General features: G+C 49.7%; 1 protein-coding gene across 9 annotated transcripts in view; it reads right to left on the reverse strand.

The window, feature by feature from the left end:
* Positions 1-17,348, reverse strand: part of TNIP1 (TNFAIP3 interacting protein 1) — a 58,041-nt gene that overhangs the window by 2,071 nt on the left and 38,622 nt on the right. For 7 of the 9 annotated variants that reach the window (XM_054487445.2, XM_054487452.2, XM_063665610.1 and 4 more), the window contains 9 exons: positions 14,132-14,221; positions 11,147-11,212; positions 10,791-10,922; positions 7,354-7,482; positions 5,017-5,148; positions 3,795-3,920; positions 3,214-3,279; positions 1,589-1,780; positions 266-362 (listed from right to left, as the gene is read on the reverse strand). In XM_054487445.2, coding sequence (XP_054343420.1) covers positions 266-362; positions 1,589-1,780; positions 3,214-3,279; positions 3,795-3,920; positions 5,017-5,148; positions 7,354-7,482; positions 10,791-10,922; positions 11,147-11,212; positions 14,132-14,221 — 1,030 coding nt within the window. Of the gene's footprint in view, positions 1-265; positions 380-1,588; positions 1,781-3,213; positions 3,280-3,794; positions 3,921-5,016; positions 5,149-7,353; positions 7,483-10,790; positions 10,923-11,146; positions 11,213-14,131; positions 14,222-17,348 lie in introns of all 9 variants that reach the window. The other 2 variants (XM_063665609.1, XM_063665608.1) reach the window with 1 other exon arrangement.

A 17,348-nucleotide genomic window follows, 5' to 3' on the forward strand; every position in this document is an offset into this window, starting at 1 on the left:
GGCAAGGACTGTATCTGCTTCTGTTCTCTTGGCATCCATAGCACCTAGCACAATGCCTGGCATTAGATAATGCACTAGAATGAATGGTTTCAGCCCCCCTCACTCTGTGGTTGCCATCACTCTCCATTCAACACTGTTTTGGAAAGCTGGGCCTCTCCTCCACCAAGATCAGAAAGTAACAACATCACCCCCAAACTCAGGCAATGCTGGCAGATGAGACATTATCTCCCCCAGGGAGGACCAAGACTCAGTATTAGGGGCTCACCTGGTTCTGTAGGCCTGGCTGTGGGAGGGTCCATCACTTGGGAGCTCTGATTTGGATTCCGAATCCCTCCACAGGGTAGACGCCAGGTGTATTCCGGCTGCGACAAAACTGGTGCTTAATAATCAATAACCACACCCAAAAATTACAATAGCACCTACTGTGCCAGGAAAATACTAAATCTGTATTAGTCAAGTATAATTGAATCTTTATAACAACCCAGGCTGGCACTCCCATTTCACAGGTAAGGAATCTGAGGCTCAGAGGGGATAACTTGCTGAAGGTCATCCAGCAAGGAGAATGGCTAAGTTTGGATTTGAATCCAGGTCTTTGTAAATCCAGAGCCAATCTCTTAAGTGCCATACTATACTCTGGTGTTTAAAGATGTGTACCAAGAAGGGTCATATGGGAGAAGCTGAAAAAGAGGCCAGCCAGGAGGTTTCTATAATGGTCCAGGGGAGAGCTGGGATGCCTAAGGTGGGGTTGTGGCAGAGGACTGGGGAAAATGGGACAAGTGACAGCAGATCTTTGGAAGAAGAATGATAAGAAAGGAAAAGAGGCCAGGCGCAGTGGCTCACGCCTGTAATCCTAGCACTTTGGGAGGCCAAGGCGGGTGGATCACCTGAGGTCAGGAGTTCAAGACCAGCCTAGCCAACATGGAGAAACCCCGTCTTTACCAAAAATACAAAAAATTACCGGGCATGGTGGTGCATGCCTGTAATCCCAGCTACTTGGGAGGCTGAGGCAGGAGAATAGCTTGAACCTGGGAGGCAGAGGTTGCAATGAGCCGAGATCATATCACTGCACTCCAGCATGGGCAAAAAAGAGTGAAACTCCATCTCAAAAAAAAAAAAAAGGGAAAAGAAAATAAAAAAAGAGAGAAGAGGAGGGGAGGGGAGAGGAGCGGAGAGGAGCAGAGGGGAGGGGAGGGGAGGGGAGAGGAAAGGAAAGGAAAGAGAGAGAAACATGGTGAGGCTCTGGAACCTAGTTACATGCGGAAGTTATAAGAAAAAGCAAACCCAAACTCTGATAGCCATGGCCTGGGGCCTGGAGGGAGTCCTCCTTCCCACCCTGCACTCTTACTCAGCCTTCTCCGTCCCAGACCAGTGACCCTGAACAGCTGTGGGGCAGCCCTGAGGGATTGTGGCCAGATCCCTGTCCCTGGGTAGCAGCCCAGAGCCAGGCCCTGGACACCCACCTGCCACCATGGTGCTGTTTAGTTCAGAAGGATGCAGTTTCTGAACCCCTCACTTAACCTTCCTCTCTGGAAGGTGTCTGGGGCAGCCTCTGTGTGTGCCCTGGAGCAAGGGAGGGACACAGACTCACCAGATGGAAGAGGCGCGAGTTGGGGAGTGGGGGCGGGTGCTCCATGGCCATGGGGGGAGGGGGGTAGCGGATCTGGGACCAGTCCTCGAAGCCATGGTGTGGCACCATGGCTGGCATGGGTGGGTAGGCATAGGGGTAGGCCCCGCAGAGATGTTCCGGGTGGGGCTCCACATGGTAGCGCTCTCCTGAGGCCTGCAAGAAAGGCTCACGTCTGGCTTTGGCCTGCAACAGGCTGCACAGGACACCCATCTCATCACCCTCTAATTAGAATGTTAGCTCTCTGAAGGCTAGCAGGCTGGGTACCAAAGGCTGGTATGTGGTTATGAAAGGCTGCTACATGGGTACAGAAATCTGGATACCTGGGCATAGAAGGCTGGATATGTGAGCATGGAAGGCTGCATGGGCATAGAAGGCTGGGTACACATGCATGGAAGGTTGTGACATGGGCACAGAAGACTGGTACATGGGCATGGAAAGCTGGTACATGGGCACGGAAGGCTGGTACATGGGCACGGAAGGCTAATGGGCACGGAAGGCTGGGCACATGGGCACGGAAGGCTGGGCACATGGGCACAGAAGGCTGGGCACATGAGCACGGAAGGTTGTGACATGGGCACAGAAGACTGGTACATGGGCACGGAAAGCTGGTACATGGGCACGGAAGGCTGGTACATGGGCACAGAAGGCTAATATATGGGCACGGAAGGCTGGGCACATGGGCACGGAAGGCTGGTACATGGGCACAGAAGGCTGGGCACATGGGCACGGAAGGCTGGGCACATGGGCACGGAAGGCTGGTACATGGGCACGGAAGGCTGGGCACATGGGCACGGAAGGCTGGGCACATGGGCACGGAAGGCTGGTACATGGGCACGGAAGGCTGGTACATGGGCACGGAAGGCTGGGCACATGGGCACGGAAGGCTGGTACATGGGCACGGAAGGCTGGGCACATGGGCACGGAAGGCTGGGCACATGGGCACGGAAGGCTGGGCACATGGGCACGGAAGGCGGGCACATGGGCACGGAAGGCTGGTACACGGGCACGGAAGGCTGGGCACATGGGCATGGAAGGCTGGACACATGGGCACGGAAGGCACATACATGGGCACAGAAGGCTGGGCACATGGGCACGGAAGGCTGGCACATGGGCACGGAAGGCTGGCACATGGGCACGGAAGGCTGGGCACACGGGCACGGAAGGCACATACATGGGCATGGAAGGCTGGGTAAATGGACACAGAAGGCTGGGCACATGGGCACAGAAGGCTGATGGACACGGAAGGCTGGTACATGGGCATGGAAGGCCGGGCATGGGCACAAATGGCTGGTACATGGGCACAGAAAGTTGGATACATGGGCACAGAAGGCTCATACACGGCCAAAGAAGGCTAGTCACATGGGCACAGAAGGTTGCTACCTGGACACAGAATGTCAACAGTGATGACAGCTAATGCATTGTGGGCACTGCCTCTGTACCAATACTGCTCTAAGGCTTTTCCTGTATTACTCATCAGTTAGCAGAGGATGTCCCCATGCCCAAGCACACACTGTGCATCCATCAGGCTAGCTCCATGAGGAAGGTAAGAGGATGTCAGTGCTGCCACCTCCCTCAAGCCTCCTCACCTTTGCTTTCCTCTTCTGCTGTCTGAGGGCTTCTCTTGCCTTCTCGTCATCTTTGAATGCTTTCAGCTGAGAGAAGAAGGGAGGGAGAAAAGACTGTCGGCACAGGTGGTTTCTGGCCAGGCCTGGATCCAGGGCCTAACCAGCCATGAGGACTGACCGGCTGATGCTTCCCTCTGGGCCACCATGCATGGGCCAGCCCCAGGAAAGGGCCCTGAGGGCAGAGCACAGCCCAGGCTGTTGCTGCAGGCCACCTGCTTGTCACAGTGGTCTGTGTACAGGTCAAGAGGGTTCACGTGAACCTTGCTGCTTCTGTGCTAACATCTTTTAGTTCCACTCTGGGAGAGTAAAGCCCCAGAACTGACTGTGGAAAGTCAGAGGTAGAGGTATCTTAGAGTAAACCTCATAATTGTACAAAGAAAGAGTCAGAGAGGGGAAGGGCCTTGCCGAGGTCAAATATGATCGCAGAGCTGGAGAGAAGCAATGAGTGTCCTGACATCCAGCCTCACCAGGGCCCTCCAATCCATGCCCCCTCTCCCCACGAGGACAGGCCAGTCGCCCTTCCTGGGTCCAGTCACTCTCACCTGGGCATTCGACAGGGTGACCTGGGCCTGCAGCTTCTCCACTTGCTTCTTCAGCTCTTCCTTCTCCTCATTCATGCGCTCACGATCACTGCGCTCCCTCTGGAAGTCCTCCTCGAAGATCTTCACCTAGTGTGGAGTGAGGGTGAAGAGAGGGAGGGGGATGGTTCTGAGTGGGGATTTCTCCTCAGGCCCAGACTCCCATGCCTCCTGCTGGGGTCACAGATGGCAGAGCTGGGGGTTGCCATGGGGAATGGGACAGGTATACCTCCAGCCCCCACCTTAACTTCAAACAGAGTAGTTCTGTGTCCCTCTATCTTACATTCTGGGCTTCAAGGTAGGACTTTATTTGAACAAAGGATATATGGTTTTAAAAAAAGGTTGAAAGCCATCAACCAGTGCAGTCCTTCCACTCTGCTGAGACCCACAGGGGCAGTGATCACAGAACCAGAGTGTGGTGTAGACTAGAGTTTGGGTCTGCTGGTTCTGAGGGCAGAGACCCTACAAACTCTGCTAGGGCTCTGGGGTGCCCTGGCAGAGGTGGGTTGGGTGGGGCCTGCCTCTGTCTCTTAGCCTGTAGTTTCACATCCTTAGTGCAGATCAGCTGAGACACTGGCTAGGTTCAAGGCGGTTTAGGAGGATCAAAAGCATAGGATTAAATAGCACAGAGCCAACGGGAGAGCCCTAACCTTTTCATTTCCTTTCACCCCAATCCTTCTGTGTCCCTCAGGGCCAGTAGGTCTTTAATACCATTCTAGTACCTGCCAATCTCCTTTAAATAAAGGAGAAAAGAACTCCAGTTCAGAGTCTTCATCTGGCAAGAGTATCTGGCTAGAGTTTAATAACATTGTTTTGTTTTTATTGTTTATTGCATACAGTTACTTTCTACTTGTGACAAATAATAAATGGGTTTTTCCATTTACAGCGGTGATATAAAGCTCCCTTTTAAATTCATTTATTTGGAATTTATTTTTTAAATACTAGGTAAATAATAGCACGTGTGGGGCATAGAGATGGCTAAATCATAAAGGTGGTGGAGGAACGACTTAAGCTAGGGTTATGGTGCTGGAAAGGATAAACCTAGGGCCAGACAGGGGCCCTGGCCAATGGCCAGAAAGTGGATTACTAATTACAGGTTCCATGTGATTCCAAGCTGTCTGGGCCCTCAGGAAAGCTCCAGCTCCCACAGAGCACCTCCCACCTGATTTCCTCCCAGAAGCCTCACCTGCTGTTTCAGCAACTCATTCTGCGTGACCAGCTCCTGTTTCCTTAGGAGGGCCCCTGCTCCTTCTGGGCTCCCAAATGCTGTTGGCGGAGATGATGGTGGGCTTTGGATGCTCAGTGCTTCCTCCAGGGCCTGGAATCAGGAAAAGAAAAGACGGGACCATCAGCAGGAACCCCTGGAAATCAGGGCCCTTTGGAGGGGTCATCCTCAGGGACCTCCTTCCTAATAATAATCGTACTAATAATAGCCACCACCATCAGTCCTATTTAATAAATGCTGCCCTACTTATTTGCATTCTACACATATCATTTCATTGAATCTTCTGCACAGTGCCACGAAGAAAAGACTATGATCATCATCCTCATTTTACAGATGTGAAAACTGAGGCTCAGAGACCTGAAGGGACTTGTCCAAGGTCAGGGTCACACAGCTAGTAAGTGGCAGAGCACAGATTCAAGCCCAGCATATGCTCTTACCCAGCAGGCTAAACTGGGGTTGTCATGCAGAAGGGGAAATCTTGCCTTCCCTGAACAGGTGTGGCTCAATTCTTAGCACCCAGACCTAGAAGGAAGATTAAGTCCTCCAGGGGAAGCTTCAGTCTCCCCAACAACTGCCCTGCCCTGAGATTCTTCAGCTTCAGCAACCCCTTCCCATCCAAACCACCCCTTCCATCCTCAACACTTACGTATGTAGAGAAGACTGGATTTAATTTCTGCTTAGTTAATATTTTCCCTTTCTAACACTGAAAATGGGCTGAAATATCACCAAATAATATTTTGAAAATAAAAATGTACTCTTAATCTATCATGTTCACAATAGATTATATAAACAGTGTGCCCACATCTTAAAGGTTTCAGTTAACTGTGTTTCCCTTTTAACTCTGTTAACATGTTACTCAGAACTCTGGAACATGTCTCAAGACTAGTCACCCCGGACTTTGGCCCCAGGACAGCAGGGCCTCCCCTCGCATGACTCAGCATCGCCCATGGGCCTCCCTGGACTGTGGGGAGATAGAGACCTGGCCCAACTTGGACTCGGGCTTCCACCTGGTCTCCTCAGCTCCCCTAGACACGCAAAGAAACTGCAGGACCGAGAGTAAATTCAGGATGCTCCAAGGGGAAGTTATGGCCCCACTTTATCTTCCTACTCCACCCCACTTTTTAGATGAAAAGACTGAGGTCCAGCGACAGGGAGATGCCTAGGTCATGAGCAAAGAAGGCCACATGCCCTGCATTACTCATCCACACGGTGTCTGTCCCTGGCTCTGCCAAGTAAACCTCCAAGGTCATCTTTATGATCAGCAACATGGACAATTCTCTGCCTGGATTTAGAGCCCCAAGTCCCCCAGCTCAGGACAGATCGCTTTTCTTTCTCTGGAAACAGGTCAAGGGCCCCAGACTTGGCATAATCAGTGTTTACAAAACACCAAAACCAAAAAGAAAGGGTTTCCCCAGCAGGCCTAGGAATGCTCAACTCATGCCAGAGTCCACTGTGACCAGGGTCAGGAGGCAGAGGGAAAGGAAAAACAATTAGCACGAAATGAAAAGCTGAGCCATGAACTTAACTCCTCCAGGCCCTCAGAGAATGCTTCCTTTCAAAGCTCCCTCCTGTCAGCTTGCATCTTTGAAATCCTGCTGGAAAGCAGGCAGAACTAGAGCCGTTCCCACCAGGGCTTGGATGGCGAAACTGAACTGGAGAGGCTGGAGAGGCTAAGCTGGGACTAGAGGAAACCCGCTTGGCTCAGACCAGAGGGTTTCCGGTTTCCCCAGCCTCTACCCTGGGGGCCCCATCTCCCTGGATCCCACTGCACAAGGGCGGGCCCCTCAGCCCGTGCTCCTCCACTCCCATCAGTGTTTGCTGAACACGTGCTTGATGCCAGATGCTGTACAAGGCGCGCAGGGTATACACCTTGGTGAAGGTATGCACCTCCCACTGCCAGATGGGAAGACAGAATTAAATAAGTGATGACGAGCCATGAGAAGGAGTGTCAGAGAAGTTGCTGGTACCTCAGCAGCACAGACCAGGGCAACCTGAATGAGATTCAGGGAAGGCTTTGCTGAGCATGTGAGGGTAAAGTGAACCCCGACAAGCAGGGTGGGCAGGTGAGGCATAAGGGGAAGAGTGCACCTCCAGAGGGAAGGGTCACACAGGCTCATTCAAGGGCTCAGTCACTCCGTGTGTGGGAGGCAATGGCAGAGCAGGCGGGAAACAGGATGCCAGCTCACTGACTGGGGGTTACCCTTCCTAAGCTGAATGGTTGGGGGTGCCAGTGATGGGGTGGGCATTGCAGCTGGACTCAAGGGAGCCCAGCCAAGGGACCCAGGCCAAGGCACCCACCTTGTTGAGCCGCTGGATCTCCTTTTCCTGGTACTCACGCTGTCGGGTGAGCGGGCTCAGCTGATCCTGCAGGTACTTGACCTTTTGGCGCAGCTCCTTGGCCTCCGCTGTCAGCTGCTCCTTGTCGGTCTGCAGGGAACACAGGGTTGGTAAGCTGGCTAGGATGGCCTCTCCAGGAGGCCTTGGATTCTCTGTCCTGCCTGGCCCAGCCCTTACGTTCTCCCCGGCCATCACTCCACATTGCTCACATGCAAAGCACCTGGGGTCGGTGCAATAATGTCCATCCGGTCCTGCCCTCAATTATGATGTGCCGATTTAAAATAATAATTAAAAAAAGAAAAAGCAGTAGCTCAGTTGAGTAAAAGACCCTGGATTCCGACACCAGTTCATCCACTAAGCAGCTGAGACCCCCCGGCACTGCCACAGCCCTCTCTTGTCTAAGCTTACCTACCTGTCACAGGTACGGGGTTCCTAACGTGAGTCAGACAGAGGCCTCAGGAGGGCTGTGAGCCCCAAAACTGAATGCAAAATTTTGTCTGTGTGTAATCTGCTAGAAAGAAAAGCCACAGTTCTGACCAGATTCACAAGGGGGTCTTCCGTGATCCACAGAAAGCAATAAACTACTGATAATCCCTAACAGACACTGCAGCTCGTACAGCCTTGGAGCCTAGAGGAGAGATGACACGCCCAGAGAGAACTGTGGCATAAGGCAGAGAGTGCTCCTCCAGAAAGAAACAAAATACTGTGGGGCTAAAAGAAAGATCACCACAGCTGAGGGAAGGCTTCCAGGAGGCGGTTCCATACCCTCTATGGAAGCAGCAGGGCTTCGCCACAGCCAGCCAAGACTGGGATGGCCTTTAGACAGCATCAAGCCCCAGCCCTGTAATACGATGGGAAACAAATGTCCAGAGAGGGGAAGTGACATACCCAAGGCCACACAGTGAGCTGGGGCTAGAACCCAGGTTTCCTATTCCCTTGCTCTCTCCATGTCAAAGGAGGTGTTGAAACTAGGGGATCGCAGCACAGTGCAGTGGAAAGACCAGGCACATCCCCAAATAAACTACATGTTCCTATGTGTACACATATGCCAGAAAGGTCTGGAAACAGATGCACCAAAATGGTAACAGTGGTTCCCTCTAGGGAGGGCCTGGGATCATGGCAGTGGGAGGTGGTCCAGGGAAACTTTCACTTTGTAGTGTGTGGACATTTCATAACTGTGTATTCACAGCATGTGATTAGGAGACCAGTCTCAGGGGTTAGTTTTCACCCAGCCCTGTGTGACCTTTAGTCAGTACGGACTACAGAGGGCAGGCTTGGTCAGACCTCCCTGAGAATCGTTCTGGACTCCCCAACATGAGGCTCCTGGATGGGCATGGCCTTTACCGAAATACGTACTTATGTACAGGGCCACGCATTGTCATGAAACGTCCTACCTTCCCTGTAGCTGACAGGGAAGAGCCCTCAGATTCCAGGGATTTGTCTCACCTATCGCTGTGAGCGAGGGAGAGGGGCCAAAGAGCCAGGACGTCTGGCTGCGAGTCACCAGGTACGATTGTGCACTCATAAGGAAAGACAGAAGTGTTCTCCCTACCACACCTCCAAGCTAAGGGAGTGTCACAGATGCAGGTTGACTGCTCAAATAAGGCCCCTGGTGTCCCATGCTGATGGGAGGAACTCTGAGAGGCAATCCATGTTGAAAATGTCCATTTTTAAGCTAGGCAAAAGACCATGCCCAGTTCCCATGAAGGGGAAAACATGGTGACATAAACAAAATCTCCCAAGATTCTGGCAGTCAAGTGGCCTTTCCTCTTTAAGCTGCTCCAAGGTCCTGATGGGCCTTGGCTGGTCTCAGTCATACATATGACTGGGCAGATACTACTACTTCAGGGGACCTGTTGTTTCCCCCCAAAAAAGAATCTGGTCCCACTTATGCCCACTGTCTGATCTCTGTAACTTCTTCATAGTACTTTTTTTTTGAGACAGGGTCTCATTCTATTGCCCAGGCTGGAGTGCAGTGACGCAATCTCAGCTCACTGCAACCTCCGCCTCCCGGGTTCAGGCGATTCTCGTACCTTAGTCTCCCGAGTAGCTGGGACTACAGACATGCACCACCACTCCCAGTTAATTTTTGTGTTTTTATTAGAGACGGGTTTTCACCATGTTGGCCAGGCTGGTCTCGAGCTCCTGACCTCAAGTGATCCGCCTACCTTGGCCTCCCAAAATGCTGGGATTACAGGCATGAGCCACCACGCCCGGCCATATATTTTTCTTTTAAAGAAACAGGGTTTCACTCTGTCGTCCAGTCTGGAGTGCAGTGGCACGATCACAGCTCACTGAAGCTTCCAACTCCTGGGCTCAAGCAATCCTCCCACCTTAGCCTGAGTAGCTAGGTCTACAGGTGCATGCTACCATACCCAGCGAATTTTTTAATTTTTGTAGAGACAAGGTGTGGCTATGTCACTGAGGTTGGTCTCAAACTCCTGGCCTCAAGCAATCCTCCCACCTCGGCATCCCAAAGTGCCAGGATCACAGGCACAAGCCACCCAACCTGGCCTTCTCTGCAACACTTAACACACTTTTACTTTATTTGCTTCTGTAATTAGTTGTCTGGCACCTCTCTCCCAGCAAGGGCACGGTTAAGCTGTTCCTGTGGACTCTATGCCCAAGCACAATGCCTGGAGACAGGCTCTGAAGACAAATGCCTGGATGAATGGATAAATGAAGCTCTGTCTCATGTTGTAGCCCCTCCCCAACAAATCACCATCACTATGCTGAACACTTAGCGGCATCCCACCCCACAAAGCGCCATACAGCAGGCCTGCTTGGATCTTTTTTTTTTTTTTTTTTTTGAGCAAGAGTTTCACTCTTGTTCCCCAGGCTGGAGTGCGATGGTGCAATCTTGACTCACTGCAACCTCCGCCTCCCAGGTTCAAGCAATTCTCCTGCCTCAGCTACCTGAGTAGCTGGAATTACAGATGCCTGCTGCCACATCTGGCTAAGTTTTGTATTTTTAGTAGAGACGGGATTTCATCATGTTGGCCACGCTGATCTTGAACTCCTGACCTCACGTAATCCACCCGTCTCGGCCTCCCCAAGTGCTAGGATTACAGGCGGGAGTCATCGTGCCCGGCCACCTGCTTGGATCTTTTATATGGTGTGCTTCCCTGTACAGTTCCCCAGTCCCCACAATTTTAATGGATCAAAAAGTTCTGAATAAAAACAAGAAAATGTGAAAAGCTGTAGTTAATGCAACTTTCTCAATTTTCAGATGGGAAACTGCAGTGCAGGGAAGGAACGTGCCTGTGTTTTTGGTCACCTAGCTCTTTGGCACTAGACCCCCAGGTCTCCTGACTCCTGCCCCTGGCTTGTTTGCTCCACTGAACTCTCTGCTAATGTGGAGGGGAACTGACTCTGCAGGGACCAGCAGTCACACTTGCCTCCTCCATTTCAATCTTGGACTTGGCCAGGAGGAGCTTGCGGTCAAAGTCACGCTGCTTCTGCTCCCGCTCAGCCTCCAGGTCAGTCACCTGCTTCTGTAAATCAGCCAGCTTCTGACGTAGCTCAGTGATCTGGGTTCAGAGGCAGAGAGGAGTGTGTGAGGCAAGGATGTAGAGCACTTCCAGGATGTGGGCAGGGCCCGGCTGCCCCTGGGCCCTCCAACACTGCCCCCAACTTCTCCTCTGGGCCATACTGGGGCTCAGCATGGCCACTCCCCAAGGTTCAAAGCTGCTAAAGAGGCAGCAAGATGAAGACCAGGCATGCCCTGTGGGCGTGGCCAGGAACCCCACATTACCTTCTGCTCATACTGCTGCTTCATGGACCGGAAATGCTGGTCCCACTGCTTGTTCACTTCCAGCAGCTGTGGGGAGAGACTGGAGTTAGCGGGAGATGAGCAGAGAAGGAACAAGGAGAGCCAACTCCTGCCCCATGTACACCAGCATCCCAAGGTGCGCTTGGTGTGTGTGAATAGTGGCTACAGACACTGTCTCCATCCCTCACCTCTCAAAAACTCAATGTTGCTCAAAGCCATCCACCTTCATCCACTGCTGCATTTTACCTTGCCAGGAAAGCAAGATTAACACTAAGACATGGAAACTACATCATTTTGGTGAATAATTATGGAACACACACACCTCTTTGGAGGGCAGTCTGGGATTATGTATTGAAATTTCACATTTTCATCAACTTTAACCCAATAATTCCATTCTGAAGAATTTAACCAACAGAAACACTTACACAAGTGTGCAAATATATATACACAAGGCTAATCATCTCAGCAATATCTGTATTACAAAAAAATCCAGAGGCCAATCTAAGCACAGAAGATAGGTTAAATAAACGATAGTATAAACAGACAATGTGCAGCTGTTAAGAAAATAAGAAAATAGGCGGCCAGGCACAGTGGCTCATGCCTATAATTCCAGCACTCTGGGAGGCCAAGGTGGGCCAATTGCTTGAGTTCAGGAGTTTGAGACCAGCCTGGAGAATATGGCGAAACCCCATCTCTACAAAAAATACAAAATTTAGCCAGGCATGGTGGCACACATCTATAGTCCCAACTACTCGGGAGGCTGAGATGGGAGGATCACCTGAACTTAAGAGGCGGAGGCTGCAGTAAGCCAAGATCATGCCACTGCACTCCAGCCTGGGCAACCAAAGTGAGACTCTGTCTTAAAAAAAAAAAAAAAGAAAAGAAAAGAAAAAAAGAAAACAGAAAATAAAGCACCTAACACACTTCCTCAGTTCGAAGATGACACTATCCACCATACTCTTGATATAACAATTCCTCAGGGAAGAAAAACAACCCTACATCAACAACTAAATAAAACAAAAGGAGTATTGGCCCTGACCCTTAAGATATGTCATAAGGATCCACAACAATTTCAAAAACATTGTATATGATAAAAAAATTACTAAGAATTAAAGGAATATGGTATATGTTATAGATATGAATAGATACTCTCAAAGGCAGTTAATTTTTTTTTTGGAGGCAGGCCCAGGCTGGAGTGCAGTGGTGTGATCATGGCTCACTGCAGCCTCCTGAGCTCAAGTGATCCTCCCACCTCAGCCCCCCGAGTAGCCGAGACTACAGGTGTGTACTACAACACACAGCTACTTTATTTTTTGTAGAGACAGGGTCTTGCTATGTTGCCCAGGCTGGTCTCAAACTCCTGGTTGCAAGTAATCTTCCTGCATCAGCCTCCCAAAGTACTGGGATTACAGGTGTGAGCCACCACGCCTGACCCAGTTAATTTTTTTAAAAAGAAAAGAAAAAATAATCTGTAAGGCAGTGTGTGTATATACATATATACACACACACGTATATGTATAATTTTATTCTACTTTGAAAAAAACTGAGGGATATGCAACAACCTGTAATCAGTTGTGGTTTTCTCTAGGAGGTGGTATTCTTGATCTTTTTGTAATGAGCATTATATCACTTTTGAAATCAGAAAAAAAAAAAACGCTTATAACAATACAAAAAGAAATCTAAAACTAATATGCACATCAAGAAGCTTTCAAATGTGCGGGAGGACAAGGGCAGGCAGGCTCGGGGTTCTAGAGAAGCACCTGGGCTGTGTGGAGAGGGGCTAGACGGAACAGACAGAACAAGTGTCTACCAAAAAGGAGCTGCACTTCGACCTCGGGTCTGGAAAGACTGGACTAGACTCAGGGTGTGAGGAGGGGGAGGAACACACGTGAGATCCATGGGAAAAGGCGGAATGGACTGCAGCACAGGGACTCTGCTGCGTGGCTTCTCTCTTGGCAGCAGAGGGAAACTAAGAGCCTCTTACGAACTGGCTCCTTCACCTTAGTGGGACTGGGGGACATTTAAACTACCTAAAGACCTAGCCATAGCCTTAATGGAGTTTAGGAATCCACTCAGTATTCTGTGTCAGGCTTCAGCTGCTGGCTGGTCCTTTTCATTCTTGCCTATGAAAATTCTTGAAATGGGAGTCTCAAAATATCTGCAAAGTAGCTATACCAATAGAGGTAGGTAGCTTTTTTTTTTTTTTTTTTTTTTTTGAGACAGGGTCTTGCTCTGTTGCCCAGGCTGGCATGGAGTGGCGCAGTCTTGGCTCACTGCAACCTCAGCCTCCCGGGTTCAAGTAATTCTCTCTGCCTCAGCCTGAATGGCTGGGATTACAGGTATGTGCCACCATGCCCGCTAATTTTTTGTATTTTTAGTAGGGACGGGATTTCGCCATGTTGGCCAGGCTGGTCCTGAACCCCTGACCTCAGGTGATCCACCCGCCTCAGCCTCCCAAAGTGCTGGGATTACAGGCATGAGCCACCACACCCAGCCAAGGTAGCTTTTAACGTTAAAAATTTTGACAGTAAATTTATGGAGCCTCCAGGCTAGTAGGAAGTGGCCTTAATCCCCTCCTTCCGTGATGGGCCCTCCCTAAACCATCTCTCAAGGGTCCCTCCACTCCTCATAAGTGATGCTAAAACTTGCCTAACTTATCACAACCTCTTTCTACCATCCAAGATCTACCATAGGAGCCTGCCTAAACTCTACCCCCAACAATTTTAGGCCATGCCCCACATGCCACCTCCTCAGAGTGACCACTGTAGGCAAAGGGACTGATCAAGAGAGGACAGTCCAGGGCAGGGACTCAGACCTCATCCATGGGCAGGCGGGTCAGTGGTCACCATGCCAACTCCTCACGGTGACCTGGGACCTGCCAGAGCCAGGAGGCCAGGGCAAGCCTTTGTGTTGCTGGTCCTGGGAGGGAAGAGGGATCCTCCCACTACTGCCACCCCAGCCACCTACCTCACTGCGCTGCTGCTCCAGCATCTTCACCTTCTTCTCGGCTGCGCCCAAGGCCGCCACCTCTGGGACCTTGCCTGCTGTCACACTAGCCTGGGGAGAAGAACAGAGGGGCCTTCACCAAAATCTCAATACAAATTATCTCACCCACTCAGTGCTCCTCTAAGACCCCTCACCCAAGTGGCCCCAGCCCTCTGTCTCCCTACTCCTCCCACCCAGCAGGACACCACTAACCATCCCAGTCATGACTATGTCCCCTTCTAGAAGTCTACAAGATGATGATTCCCCCTCCCTGACTCAGGGTGGCTGCCAGGCCCTCTCCCCTTCCCTTCTCCCCTCCCTGCGGCCACTCTCCCTGTTTAGGTACAACCTCTAAGGTACCAACAGCCACTCTCCTCACTCCCTACACACATCAGCCAAAACACTCTCTGGCCTGGAAGGTAAGACATTTGAGATATAGATACAGACAGATATAGATATAGATATATTCATTCTATAAAACATATATGTTTTATAAAACTTTTATAAAAGTTAAAGTTATATAAAATGTTTATTAAAAAACATTTTTAGAAAGATGCAGAAATAAAGATCTGTGTAATACACATGGATGTTTCCCAGCTCTGTCCTCTGTAAGGGGCTAAAGCAGAGACATCCAGCAGCACGGAGTACACCTAGTGCTCAGTTGGTTTCTAAATACCATTTTCTTTTTATTAAAAAGAAACAGGGCTGCTTTGAGAGGCTGGAGCAGACAAAATATAAGGTGGAGCAGATAAAATATAAGGTGAGTTTGGTGCATCTTACAGTGCCAGAAAGCAAGGAAGTGCTCAAATGAATAATACTAATAACAATAATAATAAAAGGGCATGTCAAAAGGGCACGGGAGACAACCTGAAAAAAACTTCTATGGCCAAAACGGGAACACTTTGAACAGCAAAATAATTCACAATAGCATTGGATTGTAAGTCACAGTATGAAATAAATATTCTTGAGTTCATACTGACAGAACAAAATAGCTGAATAAATAAATAAATGGGGGAGAAGGGACAGCTCTTCCTTACAAAAGAATTCCGATTAATAAGTGTAGGAAGAATAAGGAAAATACAAAATCACCATTCCATTACTATAGTAATAACTGCTGCAGGTGGAGATCCACCAATGGACAGTAAAATCGGTGAGTGAAAGTTTAAGGAAAAATAGAGTATTTGCATAGTCTCTAAGTTTCTTCTCAAAAATAAACATTTATTAATTACAAAGGGAAAATTGGTCACTTGATTGCAGAAACTTGAAAGACAGCACTTGACCAAGTGATGAAGGTTAACAGTAGTAAAACACTGACATCATGTACCCCTGGTCTGCTGGACTGAGAAATGTTCTGCACACTCTGATGTACACAGAACGTCACCTCCGTGAGATTCTTGCCAAAACACGTAACCTCAATCTCCTCATGAGATCCAATCACTTGTGAGGCATCAATCATGACAGCAAATAAGTCTATACTGAAAAACATTCTACAAATAACTGGCCAGTACAACTCAAAAGTGTCAAGGTCATGAAAAGCAAGGAACAACTAGGAACTGTCACAGACTAGAGGAAAATTAGGGAGAAGAGACAACTGAATGCAATGTGGGATCCCAGACTCCATGCTGGCACACGACAGGAAGTGAGTGCAAATCTGGTGAAATCCGAATAAAGTGTGTAGTTTACTAAGTAGTACATGCCATTAATTTCTAGTTTTGATCATTCAACCTGGGTTCTATAAGATGTTGCTGTTAGGGGAAGTAAAGGAAGGGGATAGGGGAACTCTCTAGACTATTTTTGCAACTCTTCTGTAAGTCTAGTTATACCAAAATAAAAAGGTTTAACGGTTAAAAAAAATAGCAAGTGCTGGGGTGAAACAGCGACAAGGCCGGTAGTCTGGAGGGTGTGTGTCGACTCTATCTCCAAGCCCCTCTGTGATGGACACCAAGACCCTCCTCTTCTCTGGGCTTCAATACAATGAGAAGCTCAAACAGAATAAGGTCTGCAGGCCCCATCCGGACTTCTGACATTGTCTGCCATCATCCTGGAGTCAGATTCTCTCTATTCTCAGCGTTCTCTTTCCCTCCACACTGCACCTCCCAGAGGCTTCGGGTAGGGCTGGGGCAGAGTTTGCCCCCTACAGGCTCAGGCCTGTAAGCACAACATAGCACCAAGGAGCAAGGTGAGGGGAACCCTCCAAGGAAGGTCACCTCCTTTGAGAAAAGGGACAGACAGGCCTGCCCACTTGAAATCTGCAGCATCTTGGATGGGAGCTGTGCTTAGCAAAAAGGTCAACGAGTTACTGGGGAAGGAGGAAGAGGGTGGATTCCAGGCTCTAGGGTGGTGCACCCTGAACCTCCACGAGGGAGAGAGGAGTCCACGTGGAGTCAACAGAACTGGCTGCTGGCACCAAATCTCCCCTAAAGAGCAACAGCTAACATTCACTGTTTACGACACTAAACCTACTTTACAAGCATTGCATCACTGAATCCTCACAACCACCCCTTGAGGCAGGTGTTACTATCTTCATTTTACAGAGGAAACTGAGGCCTAGGAGTCTTAAGTGACTTATCCAAGGTTGCAGTGCCGGTAAAAGGTGGAGCTAGTATTCCACCTGCAAGTAATTCCAAGGCACACTCACCGCCCCTCTGTAACACATGGGACAGGTGACCCTGGGGCACAAGGGCAAGTCGCTCCCACTCTCAGGGCAGGAAGAACATCTGGCTCGGGGCTTTCAAGGAAGATGAGTGGAGATTAAAGGGCACAGGAAAAGTAGAGACCTGCCCAGGGAATTCCACACCTGAGGCAGCTCAGAGAACCCAAGGGAGAACAGCCGCATCTACAAGTCCCTTCCACAAGAGGGCAGACAAGGAAGGATCTGATTTGGGGAATAAAGGGAAAAAAAGAGGATCTCCATGGGCTGGGATTCGGAAGACCAGGGAAGAGCAGACTTTCGCCATTTATCAGCATGTTTCCAGGGCTGTACCCTACATCTGCCTGATAGCAGGTCACACAGAAATCCTGATTATATGATGTTACATGACCTCTCCAAACCTATGGCCATAGCTATAGAATGGAATATTAGTCCCAGCCTTGCCTACTCTGTATGTAGAGATGAGGCCCAAATAAGATAACAGATTTGCATGTCCTGGGTAAACTCTACATTGCCACATAGTAATAAGGAATTAAGCCATTACGGTAA

The sequence above is a fragment of the Pongo pygmaeus genome, chromosome 4 (genome assembly GCF_028885625.2).
Source record: "Pongo pygmaeus isolate AG05252 chromosome 4, NHGRI_mPonPyg2-v2.0_pri, whole genome shotgun sequence".
In the NCBI taxonomy this organism is placed as follows: domain Eukaryota; kingdom Metazoa; phylum Chordata; class Mammalia; order Primates; family Hominidae; genus Pongo; species Pongo pygmaeus.